The 23285-nt window shown below is 55.8% G+C and overlaps 1 protein-coding gene across 1 annotated transcript; it reads right to left on the minus strand.

Annotated features, from left to right (window-relative positions):
- Positions 1-1384: 1384 nt before the first annotated feature.
- RND2 (Rho family GTPase 2) lies at positions 1385-22619 on the minus strand. Its single transcript, XM_075775115.1, has 5 exons — positions 22389-22619; positions 22161-22248; positions 7855-7964; positions 3666-3800; positions 1385-2848 (listed from the first exon to the last, which is right to left on the minus strand). Exons 1-5 carry the CDS (start codon positions 22488-22490, stop codon positions 2600-2602), a joined length of 684 nt encoding a protein of 227 aa, XP_075631230.1. The 5' UTR covers positions 22491-22619; the 3' UTR covers positions 1385-2599.
- Positions 22620-23285: the final 666 nt, after the last annotated feature.

Here is a 23285-nt window from a genome sequence, read left to right on the forward strand (position 1 = left end):
ATTGTGGGGAGCTGCGGGGCAGCTCAAGCCTGTCTCCGGCTGAGGACCAGCTCTGCACAAACGGCAGCACAGCACCATCAGCAGCACCATCTCCTCCCGCAGTGAGGGCTGCAGCCCCTGTCCAGGGAGGACGAGCAAGCCGGTGCCTGGCACTTGGGTCCTGCCGCTTCCCAGTTCACTGTGTAGGCAAATGGGGTTTTTTTCTCTCTCTCTCTCTCTCTCTCTCCTGCCAAACTTGTCTGCTTGGTCTGTCTCACACCTCAGCCATCGCCCCTCCTGCTTATCTCCGCTCTGGTTAAACAGCCTGACACCCGCAGAGCCTCTGCAGGCTTTGCTGGTTTTCTTGCACGTCTCCAGACCTCTCTCTGCAGGAGTTGGAGGGGAACAGGCACCCAGCTGACGTCCCGGTGTGACTTACGGCTGCCACCTGTAGCAACAGCCCATTCCTTCAGAGACCTACACTCGGCACAGCTCAGGTTTGACAACTGCTACCCACTACCGGAGATTTGCTCATAGTGTGAGCTAACAAGTTGCTCTAGAGCCACTGGGAGTTTAAACTACTCGGTGGACCAGAAACTGCATTTGTCTAGACTGCCAGATTAAATACAAACGCCTAAAAGGTGCTAGAAGATAGAAAAAGGGAGATGTGCTTCTCAAATACTGTTGTGCTTATGTGGAGAGAAGGAAGACACAGAGATTAGATTACACGAGGATGACGAGAACAAACGCAAGAGGTTAAGAGGACTTGGTAGCGACGCTTGTGAGCCACTGATTGCTACTGGACCAGCAGGGACACGGCTTTGTTCACTAACATTTGCAAAGGTTCTGGGGAGCCTGCAGAGTAAGAGAAGGGTTTCGTGGTGCTGAAGGCTGTTCTTGGCACGGCGCCTCGCCCAGTTTCTTCCCTCCCAGACTGCGTTTTCATGTTCTTGCAACCCGCACCCAGCACAACGGCATGCAGTCGTTGCTTGAGCTTTTCCTGTGCTGGTAACTCAGCTGCTCCAGTTCCCCAAATAGCCTTCCCGACGCAGCTGAAGATGGGAGAGTAGACCCAAAATATTAAGTCAAAAGCTGTCTTCACTTGCAGCTACTGACACAGTTAGGACAGGAGCAGCTCGTGGCAGCTCAGACTGGTGGATCGGGCACAGACAACCTGCAAGTGCTCCACAGCATTCAAGGATTCAGGATGGAGCGAGGGGTTATTCAAGGCAGGTGTTTCAGCTCCAAAATGAATACTTGCAGCTCAGTCCTCTGCATTTTTCACTCAAGTGTATGTGTGAGTGTATTTTGAGAGAGACACGTTAGGACACAAATAGAAGTTAGGCAGTAAGACATTTTGAGAGGACGCCTGATCCGACTATTAAAAATGAAGAGTCAAGCACTATGCATTTTCCAACCATGTTTATTTGTTTTCCATAGCCCACTGACACAGCTGGATCTGGCAATGGAGCAGATTCTTTTTTCCTTAAAGTGTCTATGTGACATGAAGTCAAGGCTAACACTGTAGTCAAAGGCATTCAGAGAGGGCAGCAGCAGAAGCAATGAGAGGTGTTGGGAGGAGGCTGTACAGCAAGGCAAGAGGGGCAGGGAGCACCTTCCTTCCCACCGCCACAGTGGAGACGGTGCGGATACGCGTATCATCTTTTTGGTTATCTGCACCAAACACAGCACCATGCAATACAATCTGCAGCTGGAAATGGGTGGAGAGCAGGATATGGATAGTTATTGCAGTCTGCTTTTTCAGGAGCTATGTTCCTCGGAAGCGCAGCAGGGAGCAGCCCGATGAGTAACCAGGCTGTCAGCAGCCGGGACACAAGCTCCCGAGTGGCATTTGCTTGCTGAAGGGAACCACAATTCTCAGGATGTGTCTACTGGGATAGACCTCTCCCTTGGAGCCAGATCCACTCTGCTGCATTTCCAATGGAGTTCAAGTATCTAAAATATCGTGTAAAGAGCCGCCTATCTATTTTCTTCGCAGGAGGTAGACTACCGTGGTGTCTCGACAGGTTAAGGTTCCTTCCCAGGTGCCTTCCCTCCCAGCTCTGGCCCAGACCTGCACCTTCCATGGCGACCTGCTGCCCAGCCTAGCTGAAGGCAGCACTACCTCAAACACAATTTCTCTTCTAAAGAAAGATTGGAAGATTACCTTCTCCTGATCGCACTCTGCCGCTAGCAATTCCACCCACCTCCCACCCTCCAGCCCAGGTCCCACACAGCCCACGGCCCCGCGCTGCGTGTGCTGTACAGCTGCACGCAGGCGCAGAGGCTGGGCCGCGGGTACAGGAGGGTGGCACACGCACGGCATCACTCCCTTTTGCTTTGTTTCACCCAGTCACTGACCTTCCAGCACCTGAATACTCCTCTGCCAAGTGGTTCCTTCACCCCAAGCAATCCGCACAGCAGCACCCAACCCAGAAGTCTCCACAGTGGGGGGTGACTCGTGCACCCCGGTTTGCAGCTGGGACCTTTGCTCAGCCCTAGAGACTGAGAGAAAGGCTTTGGAAAGGCGGGCTGGCTCCTGCAGCCAGCACCATGCCCTTGTCTCAGCCAGTTACTGTACAAAATGGACAACACACACACGTTATTTACAGCCTGTTTTTCACATGATGGAGCAGCTCTTGGCTCGGTCTTTCCTGATCTCTGTGTCGTTCAGTAAGTCCGTCCTGCCAGACATCTGTGATGCCCGCTTCAGTCCCCGTTTGGAGTTGCTGCGCTTCAAGTTCTTGTGCACCCTGTTGACCGAGGCAAGTGTGGTCACGTGAAACACATCCCGTACGCTGTTCTCCGAGACCTTGGAGGAGCACTCTGCATAGGCCACTGCCCCAATCTGCCGCGCCAGCGCGCTGCCCTGCGGTCCAGAGAGAGCGGGAGGAAGAGGGAAGAAGGTTAGGACACCGGCGCGCTGCAGGGAGCGTCCCTCCACGTCACCATCAGCCCTGTCGGTGCTGGCAGCCCGCAGCAGACACCGTGGCACAGCCGGGAGCGGCTCTCTTAAAACATTTACCCGTCACCTCTGTAAATAAATGCAAACGTCTGTGAGAGCACCAGAGGTGAGGGTGGCCTCCCGAGCAGACAGTGCTACCGGGCGCTGAACCGGCACAACACAGAGCCAGGCCCAGAGCGCAGCCGCCCCCACGCTGCACCACAGAGACTGGGTGTCCGGTCCAGCCTGGAGACACTGCTGGGTCCACAGGTGGCCACAGCAGCCGGGCAGCAGACCCTCAGCCCCCCGCCCCGGCTGTGGTTTGCCCTCCCCACCCCACCCCGGGCAGCGTTGCCCCAACACAGAACCCGAGCAGGAGAGGCAGTCATAGCAGAAAGAGTTGCACTGAACTAGGAGATGCAGAAGCACGACACTCCCCTTTAGCCAGTCCAACCTGTCAAATCAGGCATCTCCACCACCTTTGAGGAAAGACTTTTCAGCTCCTAACCAGGAGGCTGTTCACCGGAGCATCAGGAATAAGTCAAGGTCTGCCAGAGCTGGGGAAAAGAGTGCCGTAAGCATGAGCAGCACAGAATCCATGAGCCAAGATCAAACCAGCTTCAGACCGAGACCTGGCCACAGTGGGTCATTTGCTGCTGAGCTTCCTTGTACTAGTAGTCCTGCAGAAAAGTCCCTGCCTCACCTCGCCGAGCCCTGCGGGGACGGCTGCTAAAACACACACCTGCTCGTGCGTCACGGGGATCAGGCGCTGCTTGGAAAGCTCCCGGAGCGTGTTTAAGTCCGTCCGCATGTCCAGCTTGCAGCCGACCAGCACAATCTTCGCGTTGGGGCAGAACTCCTGAGTTTCCCCTTGCCACTGCAGAGGAGACAAGAGGGAGAAGGTGCTCGGGGGCTGCTGGTGGACGAGACACATCAAGGGGCTCAGCGGCACCTCCGCATCAAGTTAATTTTGGCAGCAGGCAGCCTGGAAAAGGGTCAAGGTTGGAACAACAAAGGCAATCGCGGGATCTCAGCTCACCGCTCCCAGCCCCTTTCCAACCAGGCCAAGAGCCCCGTCCAAGAACCCCCAGCACTGGGGGGAAGGACAGGCCAGGCGAGTCACGACACCCGTTCCTACCGTCCAGCACCATCCAGACAAACGTCTCCAGGCCCCACCGCCACGGCAGAACCCACGAGTCTGGTCCATAGCTTCTCCTGCTCCCACCAGCAAGCGGCACGTCCTTCTCCCACCGAGGAACGACGGCTGCGGCAGCCCGGCGTCCCAGCACCTCCTGGCCATCAGCACGCGATGCCAAGCTGCCCTGGCCTGGCTCGTCTCCGCGCAGGACTCGGGACTGGAGCAGTCAGGGAACCAGGACTGCTGCTGGCAGCCACCACAACACCGCTTTGAGGTCTCTTGCCCGGGACCCACGGTGCCCAGTGCCAGCACCGAGGCCGGTTTTGGCCCCGCCGCAGCCTGCGTGCCCAGATTTCAGGAAGAGGGGAAGGGTCGTGGGTGATGGTGGCTACCAAGTCAGCAGGGGCTCTTGGTGAGGACGCGGGCCGAGAGCAGCTCTGGAGACCGTGCTGAAGACGGGAAACACGGGGACAGCCGGCTCTCGGTGTTCTGACTGTAACACGAGGCTCGAATTGGATCGGGTTTGGAAAGCAGACTTCGGAGGCCAAGACCGTACACTCTGGTGTGGATGGCATTTCCCAACGGGGGTCACAGCTGTTCAGAGACCGATTAGCTCATCAGGGCACCTTAATGACTGCCCCAGGCAAGGATGGGAATGCTCGGAGCACCTCTCCAGTAACATTATGCTCGCTTGTTCCAGAAACACCCTGCAAACCTGCTAAACCCAAGCTGCGGTACCCTGCACTCGGCCACGGGAGACCGCTCCTGGGTATGACCGTGGAGAAATAACGACCACACAGTCTGGTGCACACATCTGGGACTCCAAAGGTCAACCTCACTGGGCCTTTTGAACCACGGGGAGCTCTTTGCACAGCACACTCATTATTTATTTATTATTGGGAGCCACATGTTAAAGACATTAAGACCTTCAGAGCGTAGCTACAGCCGGGGAAATAAAGAATTGAAGCAATGGGAGGAGAAGGCCAGGGCAAACATCCACTTTCTTCGCACTAATGGTCCCTTTCAGAGCTCCGAAAATGAATGCCCAATGTGCAGCTAAGTGTCCACAGCAGTAAATAAAACCATCGCCTGTGACCTCCCCCAGGGGAGACCTGTACAGCCCCATCAGCATGTCAACACCCTGGTTACTTATCTAGTGTTTCTGAAGCAGGAGGCAGATGATAAGGTGAGATTAACCCTGGCAAAAGATGTCACTTGGAATTAGCATATACCCTAGGCGATTCGAAGAGGAAAGAAAACCACCCCACAACCCAGTGTCCATAACCTGGGGGGGAAAGGAAGTGCCAAGAAGCACCCAAGTTTCATTCAACCAGTATCAGGCCAAAGCAACTGCAAAATACGGAAAGGCCTTATTTTCCACCAGGAGATGGGGCCAAGTATCTTCACCATGAACCCCCCTTCCCTGCTGCCAGGGACGTTTGTCCACCAAGGACTCACACGCATCCCCAGCACCCGGGCAGCACACCGGGCTGCACAGCTTCTGGGAGATTTCTGGGGCCACAGCCACACAACGTCAAGGGCTGACGCACCCGCCATAGGAGGATGGTGCAGTTCTTCTGGAGCTGGAACTCAAGCACCCTAATTTACCTGAAGGATGAAAACCCTCGAAGGGATTGAGCTGTAGGGTCTGTTCTTAGCAGGCAGAGGTCATGGCTGCAATGACTCAGGGATCCCCGGTCTACGGCGAGAGGTGCGACCCTCTGCTCACAGGAGTGACACCTTAGGGAGCCTAAGGTTTGCTGCGCAATCGAGACCCGACAGAATGAAGGCACCGCCCCGTGAAAACCTGCTTTGTATGAAATGAAGAGCTGCTTGTTTGCATTCCCTCAGATGGCTCCTTCCCTTCAACCGTACACGCTGTACAGGCAGCTCAGGCATCAGAAGGGCAGCAATAAGGAAGATTTCCTCTGCTGAATTAGCATTTTTGCCTGAGGCTTGAATAGGTTATTTTCCTTATTCGCCTGATATCAAAAGCTAAAACCCATTTCAACTTCATGGTGTCTTAGGAATTTTCTTCACCTCCATAGACTGCAAGCCTGCACCAAAGGAAACAAGGCATCTACTCAGAGGCACTTAAGAAATCCCCTGTGATTTAGGGTTTATTTTAAGTCACCGTATCAAAAAGACGTTGCCTAACAGTACTCAAAGCATCTGTGAGGCTGCACAGGGAAGACCTTGCACTGAGCAGTGTGGACTCACATGAAGAGTGTGCAGAGACACATAAATAAATCCCAACCCCAGCTAATTATCGATGGGTTTGCATCTCATTAAGGTCTAAGTGATTTGCTTGCATTATTATTCTGCTGACTCCCAAGCTGAGCAGTGAATTCTTTCAGTCCCCACGAAACACGCCTCCCTCCACCCAGCACACTTGGTACCCGGGACCCGCTTTGGAAACGAACACTGAGCCATTGACCAAGTTATCTGAAGGGTCTTTGTCCCCTCACCAGGACACTTCTGAGACACAGACCCGCTTCTCAGCCCTCCCAGAAGCTGAGTAAGAGGCACTTGCTTCAGCACAACGTTGGGCAAAATGCGGAGAGGCCAAGAGGGCAGTCGGTACAATGCGACTTGTTCAGACAGTGGCCAGTCCAGCCCTGGCAGCCTGGGGCTCGCTGGGGCAAACAGCACCAGGAATCACCATTCTGTAGTGCTTTTCACGCCTCGGTGTCTCAGAGAGCTTCACAAACGAGATGTCAGCCAAGACTCGCTTCTGGGACAGGATGCAGCCGCCAGCGAGCTCTCTGCAACTTTGCTGCGCAGCGGTGAGAGCTCCCTGCATCTCACGGAGGGAAGCCGGGAACGGGCAGGACCGAGGGATGCAAGCGGCCAGGATGCCATTTACCCTCTCCCCTAAGCAGCGTCCTGAGCTGCTGGACTTCATGCCATCTCAGAGGAAAGCCTCGCATGGGAACCTCTCCCTGCCACCTACTCCTCCCAAGCGTGGCAGGCAGGGACGTGCTGCGAAGCCAGCCTGCGGTGCTCCGCAGCGGATCCCCGGCCCCGTGGGGCTCTCCGGGACCTGTCAGACCTGCCAGCTGGAAACGTCTAGCTTTGCTGAAAGGCGCTAACCTGCAGGTAGAAAACTCTGGGCTGTTAATGCAGAGCATGGAGACAGTCAGCTCTGCCAGGGCAGACGGTGTTCAGGGCCCCGCGTCCAGTCCAGTGGCATGGTGCCATTTCATTTTATTCATTCACGGACTTGAAATTCAGTGCCACAGCTCATTATTCTTGTTGTTCAGGCTATAGGGAACTGGTTGCTGTCTGTCTGACTGTGCAGATGCTGAACTGAGGGGACGGCCAAAAAGCTGAGCTCTCTGCTTTCATGGAAACAGGCACCAGGGGCCATTTCTCAACTGCGGCAAGTAATCCGTAGCACACTCACTGGTGGTTATGCTAACAAGAGATGCACAACGCTTTCCAAGGCCTTCATGAAAAACAGAACAGATGCCCTACATTTCTCTCTGTCCCCACATTTGTATGTGTGCATACACACCGACACCCCCACACACACATGCTGCAAGCTACCATGAGCTACACCATTCACTGGGCTCCTTTCAAATGGAAATATCTTGCTTTCTGCACAAAACACGTAGGGATCAGCAGCAGCCAACCGTCCTCATCTCAGCACAAAAACTCCAGCCAAGGCTTGGCCACGGAGCCAGAGTTTTTAGCCCTGATGACAGTCTCGGGGAGCAGGGACCCCAGGGTGGCTCCACGTGCTGCTGCAGAGGACCCACCTCGCCGGCCAGAAGGCACGCCGGGCACTCACCTTCTTGAGCACACTGTCCAAGGTCTCCGGGCGGCTGATGTCAAAGCAGATGAGCACAGCATCCGAGTCCGGGTAGGCCAAGGGACGAACGTTATCGTAATACGCTGAGCCTGCAGAGAGGAGCGGGAGGAAGAGCGGTGAGCAGAAGGTCTCATCCCACCAACTGCCTGTTACCCGAACGGGCAGGCCAGGACCCCCAGCCCTCTGCCAGGCAGAGAGATCTTTAATTCCAGTAGGATCTGGAGACATCTCCACAGGATGCAAACTGCTCTGTCAGAGGTAAAGGCTGTTGACCCAAATTTCTGACCAGACACCATTAGGTTCAGCAGTTCGGTTCGCAGAGGATTTGGTCCCTTTGTTTAGGTGTTGAAGTCAGAGGTTTTGCCCTTGTGCTCTTACATTTATCCCTTTGCAGAGTGGAAAATAAATGCAAGTTTTGCTTCCCTCTCCCTCCTAGGAAGCATCTGGCGAGTAAGAGGCAGCGGAGCTGTGCTGCCGGGGCGTGCTGGCTCGCTGCAGAAAAGGAAGCTTGGAAGGGCTGTGGTTCCGTAGAGCAGCACATCCCTCTCCACCACTCGCATACGTATCCTACTACTTGTCGTGTAGTTGCTCTATCGCCAACGGTGGAAAGGTGTGCCTGAGAGAAGACGGGGAACGCTGCTGCTATTTCGTATCCTTCTCTTGCTATCTTTATACAGGAGAGCTTGCTCACATAGATTGTGAGAATTTAAGACAAGTTAAAAAAAAGCATTGCCTTTTGCTCTGGATTTCTGCTGGAAAAAGGCAAACGGGTTCTTTTTGGTTCGTAAAAGATGTGGCAGGATTTAGTGAGCAAGCTATAAATTGGAGGGGATGGTTCTGTATTCTGCAGGATTTCTCAGCGAGCAGGCAGAGAGCCCAGCCTGAATCCTGCGCAGCTTCTGCCACACACACACATGCGCGCACACACACCTTCGATGCAAATTTCAGGCATTAAAGTCATTGTCCCATAATGTTTTTATTTGAAGCGCATTCTGTCTGCAATTGTAGATGCCTCAGTAAACAGTAACGGAGCGATCAGCTCATTGCTACTTAAAGACACTGTTTCGGTTTTATATTTGGCTTTGCAATGGCTTAAACTTCCTGGAGGGATGAGAAGCAGATGTTTATTTATGAAAAGGGGAAGCAGAGACACCAGAGTCCTTGTTGAATCTGCCTCCTCCAAAAGAAGGATCGCCCACCCCGAGGCCGAGGAAACCGGACGGATGTGCTTCCTGCCGTGGCCCCTCAGGACACCCAGACCGGCACTTTCCCACCCCGGGAGGAGGGTGGAGCACCCAGCCCGGGTGTCAGGTGGCTCCTTGATAAAGTTCAGCACCTGATGAATTATGGATGATGGTGGCTTATGTTTCCGGCAGGATGGGAATCTGCCTGGGATAAGCGTGAGAGGAGAATGGGCTGATTCTCCGCAGGGGCTCTGACCCTGGCTCTTGGCTCCGTGGGGGCTCACAACCGCTGTACAGCACAGAGCGGGGCGCAGCCCCTCCGGCACGGCTCTGCAAACACCCCACATCCCTCTGCAAGATCCAGCCAGGAGAGCAGACCTGGCCACGACTGCTCCTTCCTCTGCCCAGAGCCCACGCGGGGCAGGCTGAGGGCTGAGATTTTGTCTTCCCAAACCCTGCCCGGCTCCAGAGACTGGCCACCCGCTCTCCCCTTGACACCAACTCACGGCAAGATACCAACAGCAGCCACCGCTGGGACCTCCCCAGCGCAGCGCTCAGGGCACGCTCCAACCAACAGAGCCCCAGCCGTGCCCACGCGGCCCCCACCGCTCTCGTGGAGCCTGGGGCGGGCACCCTGGGGTTCCACGCACAGATTCACAGCAAAATCGGCTACAGGTATCTCCGGCTTTTACAGCCAGCCATGCTGCTGCCAGCCCACAGGAGCAAAGGCACCTGCACCCCCTGCTCCCATCCGGGAGAGAAGCCGCAGCCCAGGTCTCTGTCCCTGCAAAGAGAAGCAGTCGGGATCTAACACAGAAAAACCAGACTCTGATCTCTGCAGAGCCCAGCCCTCTTCCCAGAGGGAAAGTCACGTTCCCTGCATGGAAAGGGTCCGGCCCCTGCGGTGCCTCGGCCAGCTCTGGGGACAGGCTGGTGCACAGGGAGCCAGGGCGACTCTGCGTCGCAGGCGTGGAGATTTCTGACCTCGCTTCAGGCTCAGGCTGCTTCAGTTCACGACTGGCAGAGCTGGCACCAGTGAACCGCTCCCTCCCACGCTCCTGCAGCACCAAGGTGACCCAGTTCCCGCTGAGGACGAGGCCGCTTTCGAAGGCGGCACCAAGCTCAGCAGTGCCAAGCTCCCCTTTGAACTGAGTTTTCAGTCTCGTGCCTGGTTTACCGGATGAGACGTGAGATCCAGCACTGATCTGCACGCTTGGATTTGCCGGGTCCTTTAGCCGAGCCATGCCATCTCCCCCATGCACATAAGGGTATCTGCCTCCGGACAGGGGCTGCCAGCACACGCTGGGGGAAAGCGTTCCCACACACATCCTCTCCCTGCAGCTCCGCAGCTTTACATAAACGCTGCAGATAAATCTGCCCCCTCCCAGCCCAGGAATGCTCCTTTTGTAGAGGTGGTTTTGGCTCCGTTCAGCACAGACATTGCCACAGCAAACTGTATCATAGCAACCTGCTGCTCCCCTCCAGCAGCCAGCCAGCTCCTCGGCGGAGAGCCTGCAGCGCCGGCGCGCAGCGGAGCACGGCCCCTCGGTTATCCCGCAGAACCACCACCGTCCCCACCCCGGTGCCCAGAACGGTGCTCTCACCACCTGGGACCACGGAAGGAAAGACCCCCGTGCTGGTGGGAGCTGCTGAGGGAAGGGATGCACTAGGTCAGGAACGTCATTTTCTTAATGACATCAAAATTGCCTTCGTATTCATTAACGTTCTGCTCCGACTAAGCGCAGGAGCAGCCGCTGGAACCTTCACTGGTAGTTCAACTCACCAGCTGCTCTGGCAGCAGGTAACAGCCAGCGCTCGTGGTCTCGGCAGCAGAAGTCTCTGCCCCACCGCAGGAGACTGATGGAGACCGATGGTCAGTGCTGCCCAGCAGAGCAGGAGACCTGCTAGCCTCCAGACTTAGGTAATCTCCACTTTTATTTGGAGAGGTCTCAACTGAATCAGGAAATTCTGTTTGGGGGATTATTAATCCAGTTTTTGCATCTATTACTTTTTCATCGAGTACGATAATTAAAAAAAAAACCCTCCAAAACACAAAAACCTCAGTTCCCTCAACTCCAGGTCTTCAATTTTATTGATTCTGAGCACTCAACACCTTTCAGATCCTCCAGCAAGACACCCCAGAGACCCGGTGTCTGGCACTTCCGAACACACACACTCCCCACACGCACACGCACCCCCCCAAGGCTTGTGTGTCTGCAGCTCCAGCCTCCCTTTACTGCCTGAGTCGTTCTCCCACTTGGCACCCAGGTTTGCAAGAAACAGGACCTATGCGCATCTGTTCATGATTATAGAGAGAAAATTGGAGCAAGCCAAAAAGCAGCTTAAAAATAAAATCCATGCGGTTGTTGTCTGAAATTCAGAGGCGGATAGAGCCATGAGCAGCTCCTCTGCCTCATCAGCTGGCAGCCCCTCGAAATGCCCGGCACTGAGACTCAGAGATGCTGCTCTCAGGCAGGGGACTGAAATGTGCTGTTTCACCTATACCAACATAGCGTTCATCTTCATTTGTTCCTTATTAGCTGTTCTGAGAGATAATGAGCCTCCTCACGTGGGCACCCTCCGTCCAACAATAGCACATTACAAACCAGGAGAGCAAACACGCATGCAGAGCCATGAGCTGCTCTGCAAGGGGCTCCCGCAACCCCAGCCAGCTCTGGCTTGAAACAGAGACGAACGCTGCCAAGACCTAAATTTTTCAGCATCGCACTTGTCTCGGAGGGCTCGCTGTAAACTCTCCCCACAGAGCCAGCAACGCTGCAGCACATGCTGCTTTCTGCAGGGACGGCCAAGAACATCCTTCACAGAATGAAGCAGAAATTCATCCCAGCTTTCCCGAGTGCTGCATCGAAAAGCCCGAAGAGCTTCGGGTTACCTCCCCGCGCAGCAGAGGAGCAGCAGCCTTTAGAGACTACAGAGGATGTCTCTCTGCTAGACAAATCCCACCAGCAGTTCAGCCAAGCCTTGGTCCGGAGGACAAAGCTATCAAAGCAGGACCAAGGTGCAGCTGTCTCAGCATCCTCTCCCCGTGCGCGGCAAGAAGCCCGTACCACCTCTCAGCCAGCATCAGACACGAGGACACTATCCCCTGGGTCCAAATCACCCTTCACCGAGCTTCACAAGCCGCACGGCCCTCCAGCGCTTCCCAAAACGGGGGCTCAAACCCTTCGGAGCTGCTGCGTTACCAGCACAGGCGCTCAGCATTTCCCGAGGTTAAGCAGGGGGTTCTGGAGCTGAATTCACAGCTCCGAGTTGCCTTTTGTTGCAGATAAATTTATCTGAGCAACTGCTTACTAGAGGCAAAGGCCCTTTGTGCAGAGGCATGGCTCTGAGCCCCCTTCCTTCCTCCCCAGGCCAGGCAGGGATTCCTCCGCCCGGCTGCAGCAGAGGTCTGGCGTGGGAGCAGGACGCTCGCCTTCAATCGCCGCACGCTTCCCCCACGTGAGCGTTGCAGACCCGATTAATATTACATGAGGTGCCAGGGAATGTAACGGCTTTCATGATTAGTCGTTCTTCTGCCAGGGCAGATGATGATGAAGGTGTTAATAATAACAATAGTATATTTTATTTATAGCACACCTTAAAACGAAATCTCTGTACAATTCACAGACGTGCTGGGCAGGGAACAACCCACCCGACTGCTCCTGGATCGGACTGCAGCGGTGCAGAAAGCGGCGGCCGAGGAAGGGGACGGCGACAGCCCAGGCAGCTTCTGGCCGTGCCAGCTGGGTGCCCCCCACCCCTGCCCCTCACCCAGCTCCTCAGGGTGCTGCTTTGAAGGGGCTCTCCCAGTGCAGGCAACCATTTGCATGAGAAAGGCACGGCATCCCCTGCTACAGCCCGGCTATTGTCTCCTCCCAGGGCCCACCAAGGGGAAAGCATAAAAATGCTGGATTGAAAACCTGGCCCTGAATGAAAGGCCAGAAGTGGCAGCTGTCCCAGACACCCCGAGCAGAGGCGAGGCCGGTCCCCATGGTGAGCCCGCAAAAATCTCGGCTGGTTTTCTGAGACATCCAGGACACTCCGGAGCTGCCATTTCCTCGGCAGATGCAACAAGAGGGCACGGAGTCACCCTAAAATATTTCCTGCTGCTAGAAAAGGGGAAATCAGCCCAGAGAAACAATGGCAGAGTTTACGGTGGAGGGCGATGAGGAATTCAGCCTCAGGGAACACTGAAGGGCAGCAGTTAAACAGCCCCAAAGGTCATGCCCAGCCCCTTTATCCTACTGGGGACAGACTAGGAAGGAAATTTTTCTTCCGTGGTCCTTTGACTCAACTCAGCTCGGCCACACAACGGCCCAGCCAGCACCTCTGGGAACGAGCAGATCACGGACCTGGCAGAGGAGCTCCCCGACTGCGCACGCAACAGGCTCGGGTCTCCGTTTGCGAGGATGAAGCCGCCTGCGCTCACAAAACACGTCACCCGTGTTCACTGCAGCCACCGAGCCCACGGCCACCTCCACCTCCCGCGTGGCCCGCGGCACAGCTCCAGCGTTGGTCTCCCTGGGGTTTCTGCAGGTGCATCCTGCTCAACACGACACCCCAAGAGATCTCCTGCAAGGCTGGAGCCCGGGAGCTGGCTCTCAGAGCCCAGGAACAGGCGTCTCCACAACAAAGGGCTTCTCAAAGACAATCTGTCACTTTGGAGGAACCACGAGCGTGGTAAACTCTGCAGACACGGGTCCCTGCCTTGATTTTAGTTGCCTTTATAAAGGCAGAAGGCAATGTTTGAAGAGCAATAGTTCAGTGTGCCTGGCATACAACAGACCGGAATATGCCAATGCCCTCCTCATTCCCCGTATCGTTAGCGCTGATGGGTTTTATAAAGAGGAGATCAGGAAATTAGCCATTGCAGCCTCCCAAACTGCAATAGCTGCACATCGGGGAGACAAGGATCTGAACCATCACGAGTTCAGAGACCAGCTTCATCCTCCCAGTGTGAAATCAGACCCTCTCTCCCGAAAGAAAATCAGAGAATTTTTTTGTTGTTGTTTGAAGATTGATAAACTGCAGCAATATTCCTGAGCACCCTGCAGGTCCCCGCTCAGCTGGGGCTCAGAGACAGGTTAAGGATCCCTGCCCCTGCCTGGCTGATTATTGTCTGGAAGGGGAGGATAATGCATATCCCACTGATACAAAAACCATGTTTCGGACATTAATACAGCGCTCATTAGAGTCCAGCCCAGAAGAGTGACAAGTGGCAGAGACAGGAATTAAAGCACTGGGGACAGACTCGGAGACACCAGTAGCGACGGACTCTGGCAGTACCGCGCTCTGAAGCCCAGACCCAACAATTCCAGGGTCACAATTACGAAAGAAGCAGCAATTAGTGACGTTGGAGATTAAAGTGAGTGGCAGTAAGAGCAAAGCAGACCTGGCGACATAGGGTCAAGCAGAGCCGCCATCGTGCCAAGTTCCACCCCGCAGCAAAGACCTGGCTGTCCACGTGTGAAACGCCAGGCTGACACAAACACGTACGCTACCCGTGCCAGCACCGAGGTGCCCCGTGCTGCTCGGGGTTCCCTGGCTCTGCCCACAGCTACAGCCCAGCCAGGCAAAGCCGGCGGCGGACTCTCTCTGAGAGGCCACCTCCACCACAACCCAAGGGGCAGAGCTTTTACCAGCACATCCCCTGCATCTTCCCACCGAAACCCCGCCGGTGGCAGGCGTTGCCCCTAAAGGAGATCCCACCATCCTTACAGGCAAGGCCTCAGGAAGGTTTTACCCAAGTGAAGGTCAGAATTTGTTCTTCAGAAGTTAGGGTATGACAGAACCTCACGGTGGGGAGGGCCCCAACTCTCCGAACCTGACAGGCAGCTAGGTCAGCGTCAGAGAGATGTCTTGAAATGACACAATGCCCTGCCTGCCAGAAAGCGGGCAAAACAAGGAGAGACGAGGCATCCCACCAAAGCTGGAAGGAGACAGAAAGCAGCGGAGGGAACTGCCGGCCACTACTGCAACGACCCCTACTCCAGCCCTCCAAGGGACATCGAACACGGCATGGCCATCGGCCCCGGGACTTCTACAAGCTTCTCTTAGGCTGGACCACGACGTTTCTCTTGCTTGTGCAACATCATTGCAAACCCCTGAAGTGTAGGAAAGGAGGAAACTGTTCCGTGACATGGAACAAGCGATCGTCTGGAAAGTGCGTGACTGAAACAACAGCTAATCAGCTCGGACAATTAACCTCTGCTCCTAATTCTTATGATGCACGTACAAAAATGAGTAAATTACTGAACAGCCCAGCTGGCATACCTTCAGGACAGACATGATCAGGATGAAGGGAACGGTATTTGCAGGGGCTGAGGTGGCATTTCTGGGCCCCTCTCCAGCTCTTATTACTGGAAACCTGTCACTCAGGAGGAGGCTGTTCCGCTGGATTTACCGGCAGAGGAATCCCCAGCTCAGGCAAGGCACAAGGTGCTTCTGCCTTACCCAGATCCTGTGCCCCATCTCACACATGCAGCTCACAGAGGTTCAGAGGAGCTTGCTCAGATGCAAACCTCACTCTGGCAATCGGGTGGAAGCTCTGGAAGCTTCTTGTAGAAGTCCCCGCTGGCACCTCCGGGCGAGCATCGCCGAGTGTCTGGGCTGGGGCTGCAGAGGCAGCCTGAGGAGCTCGCCCAGGCTTCTCACAAGCACGCTGGAAATCACGCCTGTGGCAGCTGACAAGGGAGGTAAATGGGAGCCAGAAGTCCCTTCCTGGCACTCTCGCCATGTCACAAGGGCAGCTGGCATCGCCACAACCCGCCTGTCATCCTTTCAACGGGGTACGACAAGGACTAGGAGTGGCAACAGGTTCCCACAGCACAGCCAGCACGCGCTCTGGCTTTGGGGAACACGTCCGAGGGCTGAACGAACGCAATTATCTTTATGCAATGTTGCACATTTCAGGTTTGCCGTGCATAAGCAGCAGATCCCTCCCTGACTGCTCAGCTACCAGATAAGGTTTATCCCCAGAGGGTGGCTGGGCCTGTACGCTTGTGAAGTTTAATCGAGCAGAGATTTTTATCTTCAGCTTCTGGGGCAAAAGGAAAGCTCCATCCGTGCCCTCACTGCACACACGGGCTCGGGGTGCACGCCAACTGGCTTCTTCAGAGCTCTCCGTCCCCAACAGCCGTCCCAAAACACCCCGGCACTGTTCGGTGGGGCGAGAGGGGTGTCCTTGGCACCACGCTGGGTGAGGGCTGTTAGAAAGGCAAGCCATGACAGGCAGGGGACGGGGTGTGACTGCCCCGCTCCAGGGAGTTTCTGCAGGTCTCTTTATGTGACCGCCTGGATAAGGAGCTTTCCGCTTGCCCCAAACGTGCGTTAAAGCGGCGTTAAAGTGGCATCAGGAGGTGCCACAGAGCAGCCAGAAGAAGCAGGGAGAGCAGAGCGGTGCTGTCCTTGCCCACAGGAGAGAGGAGATCAGCTCCGTGCTGTGGGAAAGGGGTCTGCATCGGCGCGGGGAACAGACCCACCCCACAGAAAGCCCTTCCTTCCCTAAGAGGTCGCAGCAGGCAACAAGGTCAGCCGGTTGTCACTAATGGCACCGTTCCTCAGCACCCCCACCGTGACTCCCAGGACACCCCACAGTCCCGCAGAGGCTGAACCTCCCCGCTCTGTAGGGGAGAAAGGACGGGTGCTGCCACAGGGCACGCTGCCCTTGCTGCAGGGACGTGCAGGAGAAGAACCCTCCGTCCCCGAGCCACGCAGCATCGCAGCACCCCCACAGCACGCCCAGCCCAGCGAGACGATCCTCCCGGGGACTGTCCTGTCCTGTCATGTCCTGTCTTCTCAGGTCCATCCTCCACCCACTCCAGCATAAGCATTTCTGCTGCTGTTTCTGCTGCAACTCTTTAAACTTCAGTCCGACCGGTTACTGACCTGCCTGAGAATGTGACCCAGCTGCACATATTTTTAGGCTTAACTACGTATTTGTGTTGAGGCAGAACACAAGTATGCTGGTTTCAGGCTCCCAGCCTCAACAGGGAGCATGGGAGGAGCTATTTTGGTATGGAAAGGGCAGCTCCACATTTTTTCTCTGCCTCAGAGTGCAAGTGGCATTGAACTCTTCCCAAGAGAGAACTTGCCCTTGCACTTTGGAAGAGGCAGCCATGGCAATCCCAGAGCCGCACACTGGGAATCCGGGCACAGCCAGCCTCAGCATCCATGGAGATGCTGTCGCGAAACTCGGCCCCTTTCAGCGCTCTAATCTCATCAACATTCCTCGGCAGTTCCCCCAAAGAAGGATCCGTTATCGCAGCCCGTAGGTTCCCACATGGGCCATACCAAGGCAGGCTGTTTGCTGAGTACAGGCAAAGAGGGAGGCGGAGGGGGATTTGCAACTCACAGTGTTATTCTTGTCTTGAAAGCACATCTGCTTAAGGGACAGACGCCCCGGCGAAGGACTGTCAGCCGTGCAACTCCCATTGCGAGCTGCAGCGCACTGGGGGGGTAAAGTGCCGCTGCTGAACACGTGGCCGCTGATCTCTGCAATGTCCAGGTTACGGCAGACGCTGCGGCTCTCAGCAGCAGTGCATCCTGCTGGTCCACAAAGGACAGAAGAATCCTCTCCAGGATCTTTCCAAGACAGCAGCGATCGTGTGCAAGGCCCAATGCCAGGCCTGGGCCTCCCCCTGCGCCACTGGCACAGATGCCCCTACCAGAAACGAGCAGCTCTGCTTCACACCGGGATCTGCACCAGCAAAAGATGCACCGAGCAGATAAATGGCCTCAGGTCACATCACTACAGGCAGAAGACAAGCAGAGTCTCCTGGGTGCGGGGTGCGAACCCAAAGCAAAGAACCGAGCCCAGGCGGCCATGCACAGGGGAGCTTCCTCCTCGTTATTACCGGTAACAAAACAAAAAACCCCCCCAGCTACGGGGCAAAGCCTCAGACCTGCCAGCACTGACGCTGTAGCACCCTGGCCTTGCCGAGGCATCGGGCAGCAGCCTTGCCTGAGCCCGTCCCTCCTCCTGCCAGTACCCAGCGCCGGGGAAGGGGCTTTGCGGGGCCGCTGGTGCGGGACGAGCATTGGGCCAGTCCGGAGTTGTGGGCAGTGGGTCCGCCGGCAATGCCCGAGTCACTGTGGGAAAGCACCAAGAGCCAGTCCCTGGGAAGAAGGTCAGCCGGCATTGAGCGCTCTCGCTGCCGGAGACCTGCTGAGCACCGCAGCAGCTCCGCTCCAGGCGCGAGAGCTTCCAGAGCGGTGCAGACCCACGGACACTCCCTGATCCCACGGGGAACACAACTATTGCATCGCTGAGGGAAACCGACCTGCCCGGTGCACGCCTAGTGGTAATTGCACTCCCTTTCACACCTCTGAAGCATGGAAATGAAACTCTCCTACTCTTCGCAAAGCATTGCTAGTAATCACAAAACCATCCACCCTTCCTCCTCCATCTGGCCACAAGGAAGAAAGCTTTTCCTGATGGATCTGGGGCACCGGCACTGCAGGTCTGGGAGGCACCCAGCCCTTTGGGAACAGCACTCCCAAGCCACCAGGCATCCCGTCGAACAGGAGTTTCCCCCCCCCCCGCCATGAGATACCGGCACCGTGCAGAGGAGTTGTTTCTGTGCCGAGCGTGTTCAGCCAACAGGCAGCAAAGAAAGAATTTGCCAGAATGGGAGCACAACGAGCAGCAGAGCACCACGTCCTCCGTACGGCTCAGGAGCAGAGGTGCCCAGGGCACAGCAGCTCCCCAGAGCCAGAGCCCTGGCCACCCCGTATGGCAGGCAGGCTCCGCACCCCTCCCCTCACACACAAAGATGTCAAACTGCATTTTAATGGAGGCTTTAGAAAAGGGCACGTAGCACAGGCTTTCAGTGGGACAGGAGGGATGGGACACCCCTGCTGTGCTGTAAAATGGCACCTGAAGCAATTTCACTCTCAGTGTGCCCGGGGAGGGTGAGACGAAAACAGAAACAAACACGAAATGAAACCAGCACCTGCACATGATGGACAAGGGTTCAAGCTCCAAGTTGGTTCACTTTTCTCCCTGGTAGGTACCCAGACCTAAGGCACTTCAGACGGTGCGGAGTCCTTGCATTTGCCCTGTCTGAGCAGCACAGATTTCATCCTCATGAAGGATTCTTAGTGCTGGAAACTCTCCAGCCTCAGAAAAACTAATCAATGAACAAAGGGTTAAAAGGCATTTAAAGGAAATCCGAGGTCCCGATACAATTTGGGAGCCATTCAGTTCTCCATCACTTCTGTCCACCCTATGGCAATATTTCTCTAACTAGATTTACTGCCTGCCTGCCAGCTGCTAATGTCATCGCCTGCGTTTGCCACTTAGCAGGAGGGGCAAATTCAGCCTGAAAGGCTGCATTTTCCAACACACTTACATCAGCTGGTACTACAAGCCCCAGGGAGCAGACAACATCCTGGTTTGTACCGAGATTATCACACTTCTGAGCAGCCAGGTAGGCTGTGACCACACTCGGTTGCAATAAAGGGAGTTTTCCAGGGAGACTGCTCTTGCCCCAACACCTGGATCATTGCTGGATGATGCTCAGCTGACCCTGCACAGCTTCCAGAGTCTCTGACCACTTTCACAACTAACTACGGTGGGTGAGATTAAAAAAAAAAAATTAAAAAAAAAAATCAATAGTCAGCTCCTCTGCCCAGAAATCTTCTGATTTCTGGAGGAGACCTTCAGTTCCAATTACTTATCTAAGAGATGGCAAGTGTTTAAATATAAAAGGCCATCCTGACAGGAGCAGGGGAGCAGTTTCCCAGCACCTCCCTTCTCACTCTTGCTGGGATGGAATTTATCATGAACAATAAGTCCCTGTATGCGAAGCTGCTTAAAAGAGACGGGAGGTAGCACAGAGACCAGGGAAAGTGCACCCCAGTGCCTGTCATTCTGCATGAGGAGGGCAATTAGCCACTCAATCCCTTCAGCTCAGCTGGCTCAATTCGCTATTGTGCAAAACTGCTTTTATCAAAGCTCCTGTTTACAAATGTCTCCGAAGGGTACTGGAAATTCAACAGCAGCTTGCAGTCTACAGCTAAAAATACCAGTTTGATTACCAGGGAAAATTGCTGTGTATTGCTTTGCAGGACTCTTTCCTGAAGAACTAGCTCCTGTGTATTTCAAATCAAAACTGCAGCAGAAGGGAATTTATCTGGAAAACTATCTAGCAAACTCTATCTACGACAAAGCCGTTAAAAAGGTCTTACATTTTTCATACGGAGAAGGGAGAAAGAATCAGAGTCCATTTTCTCTCGGCTGTAGAGATAAATGTTAGGCAAACTTATATCTTTTGTTGAAAAGAGTAAAAATGAATGTATGACAGCATCAGATGCAGGTATTGGATCCATATATACAGCTTTAAAGACTTTTTATCACATCCTTTTCTTTTAACATTTGTAAGATAGAAGCCAAACATTCGCCAGAATTCCTAGAAAGCAGAAAATGCATCCAACGTGCTGCTGCCCCCTCAAAAGATGGTTTTTCATGTCAAATACAGACACTCGGAGGAAAGCCATTCAGCGCCTAACAAAGATACCCCACCCAGTCCCTTTCGCAGGCTGCAGAAGTCCACGGTTTGGAAACCCCCACAGCCACAGGGGTGGTCAACCCGCGGGCGTACGCACAAGCGTGCCCCGGTGACACGCGCAGTCGGCCACCCCTCACTCCCGGCGCACCCCGATGCAGACTCACCCCGTCGGAGCAGCTCCAGGGAACCCTCTGCAGGGAAGGCCCCTGGGTCGACCAGGATGGCATCGCAGTTACCACATCTGAGGGACTTCACGCAGACACGCCAGCCCAGCACCGTCCACCGTGCAATGACTTCCACATCATAGCCACCATTCTGTGCTTCAAGCACAGCTCCCAGTCTAACGCTGAGAGCCGACGCTTCATCCACGGCTCCAGCACCAAGAGCTGCCCTAAGAGCCAGCATCCTTGCAGCTCACGGCACGCTTCGTGCAGGCAAAGCAAAAGACCCCTTTTTGTCTCAGGGAATAAAAAGCAGCAAAAGCAAGGTGTCCTGGGTCAGGAAGCTCCAGAGCAGAATCAACAAACACATTTTACACATTAGAGGTAGTCCAAGACTCAGTAAAGCCACTACTCTAGGTAGAGCTGTGCTGATCCTACAGCTGTAATGTGATGAATGTAAAATTACAGCAAGGAATTTGAGTATACGAGAGCAAAGAAAGTCCTAGGTCGCATTTTAATTTACTATTGCTCTTGGACACCGACAGGACCTTCATTTGTGATACGGACTCCAAAAATTACAGGGAAAGAGCATCAGCAAGGCTGTGATGTACGTACACCGACAGATCACAGCATTCAGCTGCACCATGTGCATGCAGCAGTCCGAAAAGGTCGTCAGAGGTAAATTAAAAGGTGCGCATGACCTTCGCTGGATGCTAATATTTTTTATGAGCTCTGCATCAAGAACTTCACTTGCAACTCGCACCCCCACAGAAAGACAGCACGAAGTTTGGGAAGGGTCTCGGTGGGCTGGGACAGCTGTGCCTACGGCTTCATGCAGAATAACAACTGAGGACACAAAGAGGCAAAACCAAATCAAAACAAAACACCGCCACACACAAAAAAAAAAAAAAAAATACCACCACCCAAAGAAGCCCAGACGCTCTGTCGCAGTGATGAAAGGACAGCGCATTCCCACAGCGCATTCCTCTCCAAGGTGAGGTCTCCCTTCTCAAGCCGTGCCTTGCCTCCTCCCCGTTCCTCCCCGGCCTCACCTCGCACCCCAGAGCTGGGTTAAGTCCTTTCCCGGCTGCATCCCCGCACGGGCACGGATGGAGCCGCTCTAAGGCGAATGCAGCACCCAAAGGCAGCGCAGAGCCGTACCTGGAGACTGCACCAGGCAGGCTGCAGGACGAGAGCCCAGACCTGGAAAATTCACCCCGGAGCGGCGGTGGGGCTGCCCGGGGGAGCTGCCCGCGATCCCCCCGGGCAAGCTGGCGGGCTGCTGGAGCCCCCGGGGGAGAGCAGCGAAGGGGGGGGGGGGGGGGGCAGCGGCAACCCCCTGCTCCGGTCCCGGGGCTCCGGGGAGGGAGAGACCCTCGGCCGGATGGACGAGCCCGCTCCCACCGCCCCCCGCTCAGCCCCCGACCCACCTGAGGTGTCCCACATGTTGAGCTCGGTGCGCTGCTTGTCGATCTCGAAACTGGCCGTGTAGTTCTCGAAGACGGTGGGCACGTAGTTCTGGGGGGGGGGGGACGGGGGGACACGGACACACGGAGGGGAGAGCAGAGGTGAGCGCAGCCCAGCCCAGCCCAGCCCAGCCCAGCCCGGCCCGGCCGAGCCGAGCCCAGCCCGCCCACCGCCCGCCGCCGCCGCCGCACCTCGGGGTAGCAGTCCTTGGCGAAGACGTGGAGCAGCGCCGTCTTGCCGCACTGCGTGTCCCCCACCACCACGATCTTGCAGCGCGCCAGGTGCCCCTCCATGGTGCGGGGCCGCGCAGACCGCGCCGCCGCTTTACCGGGACGGGCCCCGGCCTGGCCGCGCCCCCGGCCCCGACGGCACCAACCAGGCGCGGAGCCGGCGCTGGGCAGGGCCGCGCCGCCACGGCCGCCCCCGGCCGCCTCCCGCCGGCCGCGGCCCCGGGAGCCGCCTCCCCCCCACACCACACACACACACACACCTCTCCCCCGCTCCACCGCCCCTTCGGGGCGTCCCTCCCCGGAGGCGAGCCGGGGGGGGGGGGGAGGTTCCGTAGCGGAGCCTCCTCCGGGGAACGGGCACCGGGCACCGGCACCCACCGGCACCCGCCCTCCAGCACCGCGCCGCCGAATGCGGGCAGAGCACGGCTCCGGAGCGGCGGGAGAGCAACAGCGGCTGGCGGTCCCTGCACGGAAGGGGCCCCCCCTGCCCACGGGGACCTTCCAGCCCCGGCACTGCTGAAGGAACGGGACTCGTTCCCCTGAGGAATTTGGCAGAAACGGGAAGAGGCGGCATTTTCGCCAGCTCTACGCGAGCGTTAGGAGCCCCGCATCTCCGCTGTCCGTGAGCAAGTTGTGTTGGCGACGGCCGGAGACCCGTCTCTTGTCCAGGCTGCGTCGCTCCAGGCCTGGCTGTACAGCCTTCTGCAAAGAGAGCGGCAAGTCCTGCTTTCCGTTCCTCCCCCAGTACAGACAGGGCATCTATAAATTGCAGGCAGTGATTTTCATTAGCAGAATTATTGAAAAAAAAAAAAGGAAAGGCTCCTCTACTGCTAATATTTTGCTGGCCATACTGCAGAC

Source organism: Balearica regulorum, chromosome 24 (assembly GCF_011004875.1).
Source record: "Balearica regulorum gibbericeps isolate bBalReg1 chromosome 24, bBalReg1.pri, whole genome shotgun sequence".
In the NCBI taxonomy this organism is placed as follows: domain Eukaryota; kingdom Metazoa; phylum Chordata; class Aves; order Gruiformes; family Gruidae; genus Balearica; species Balearica regulorum.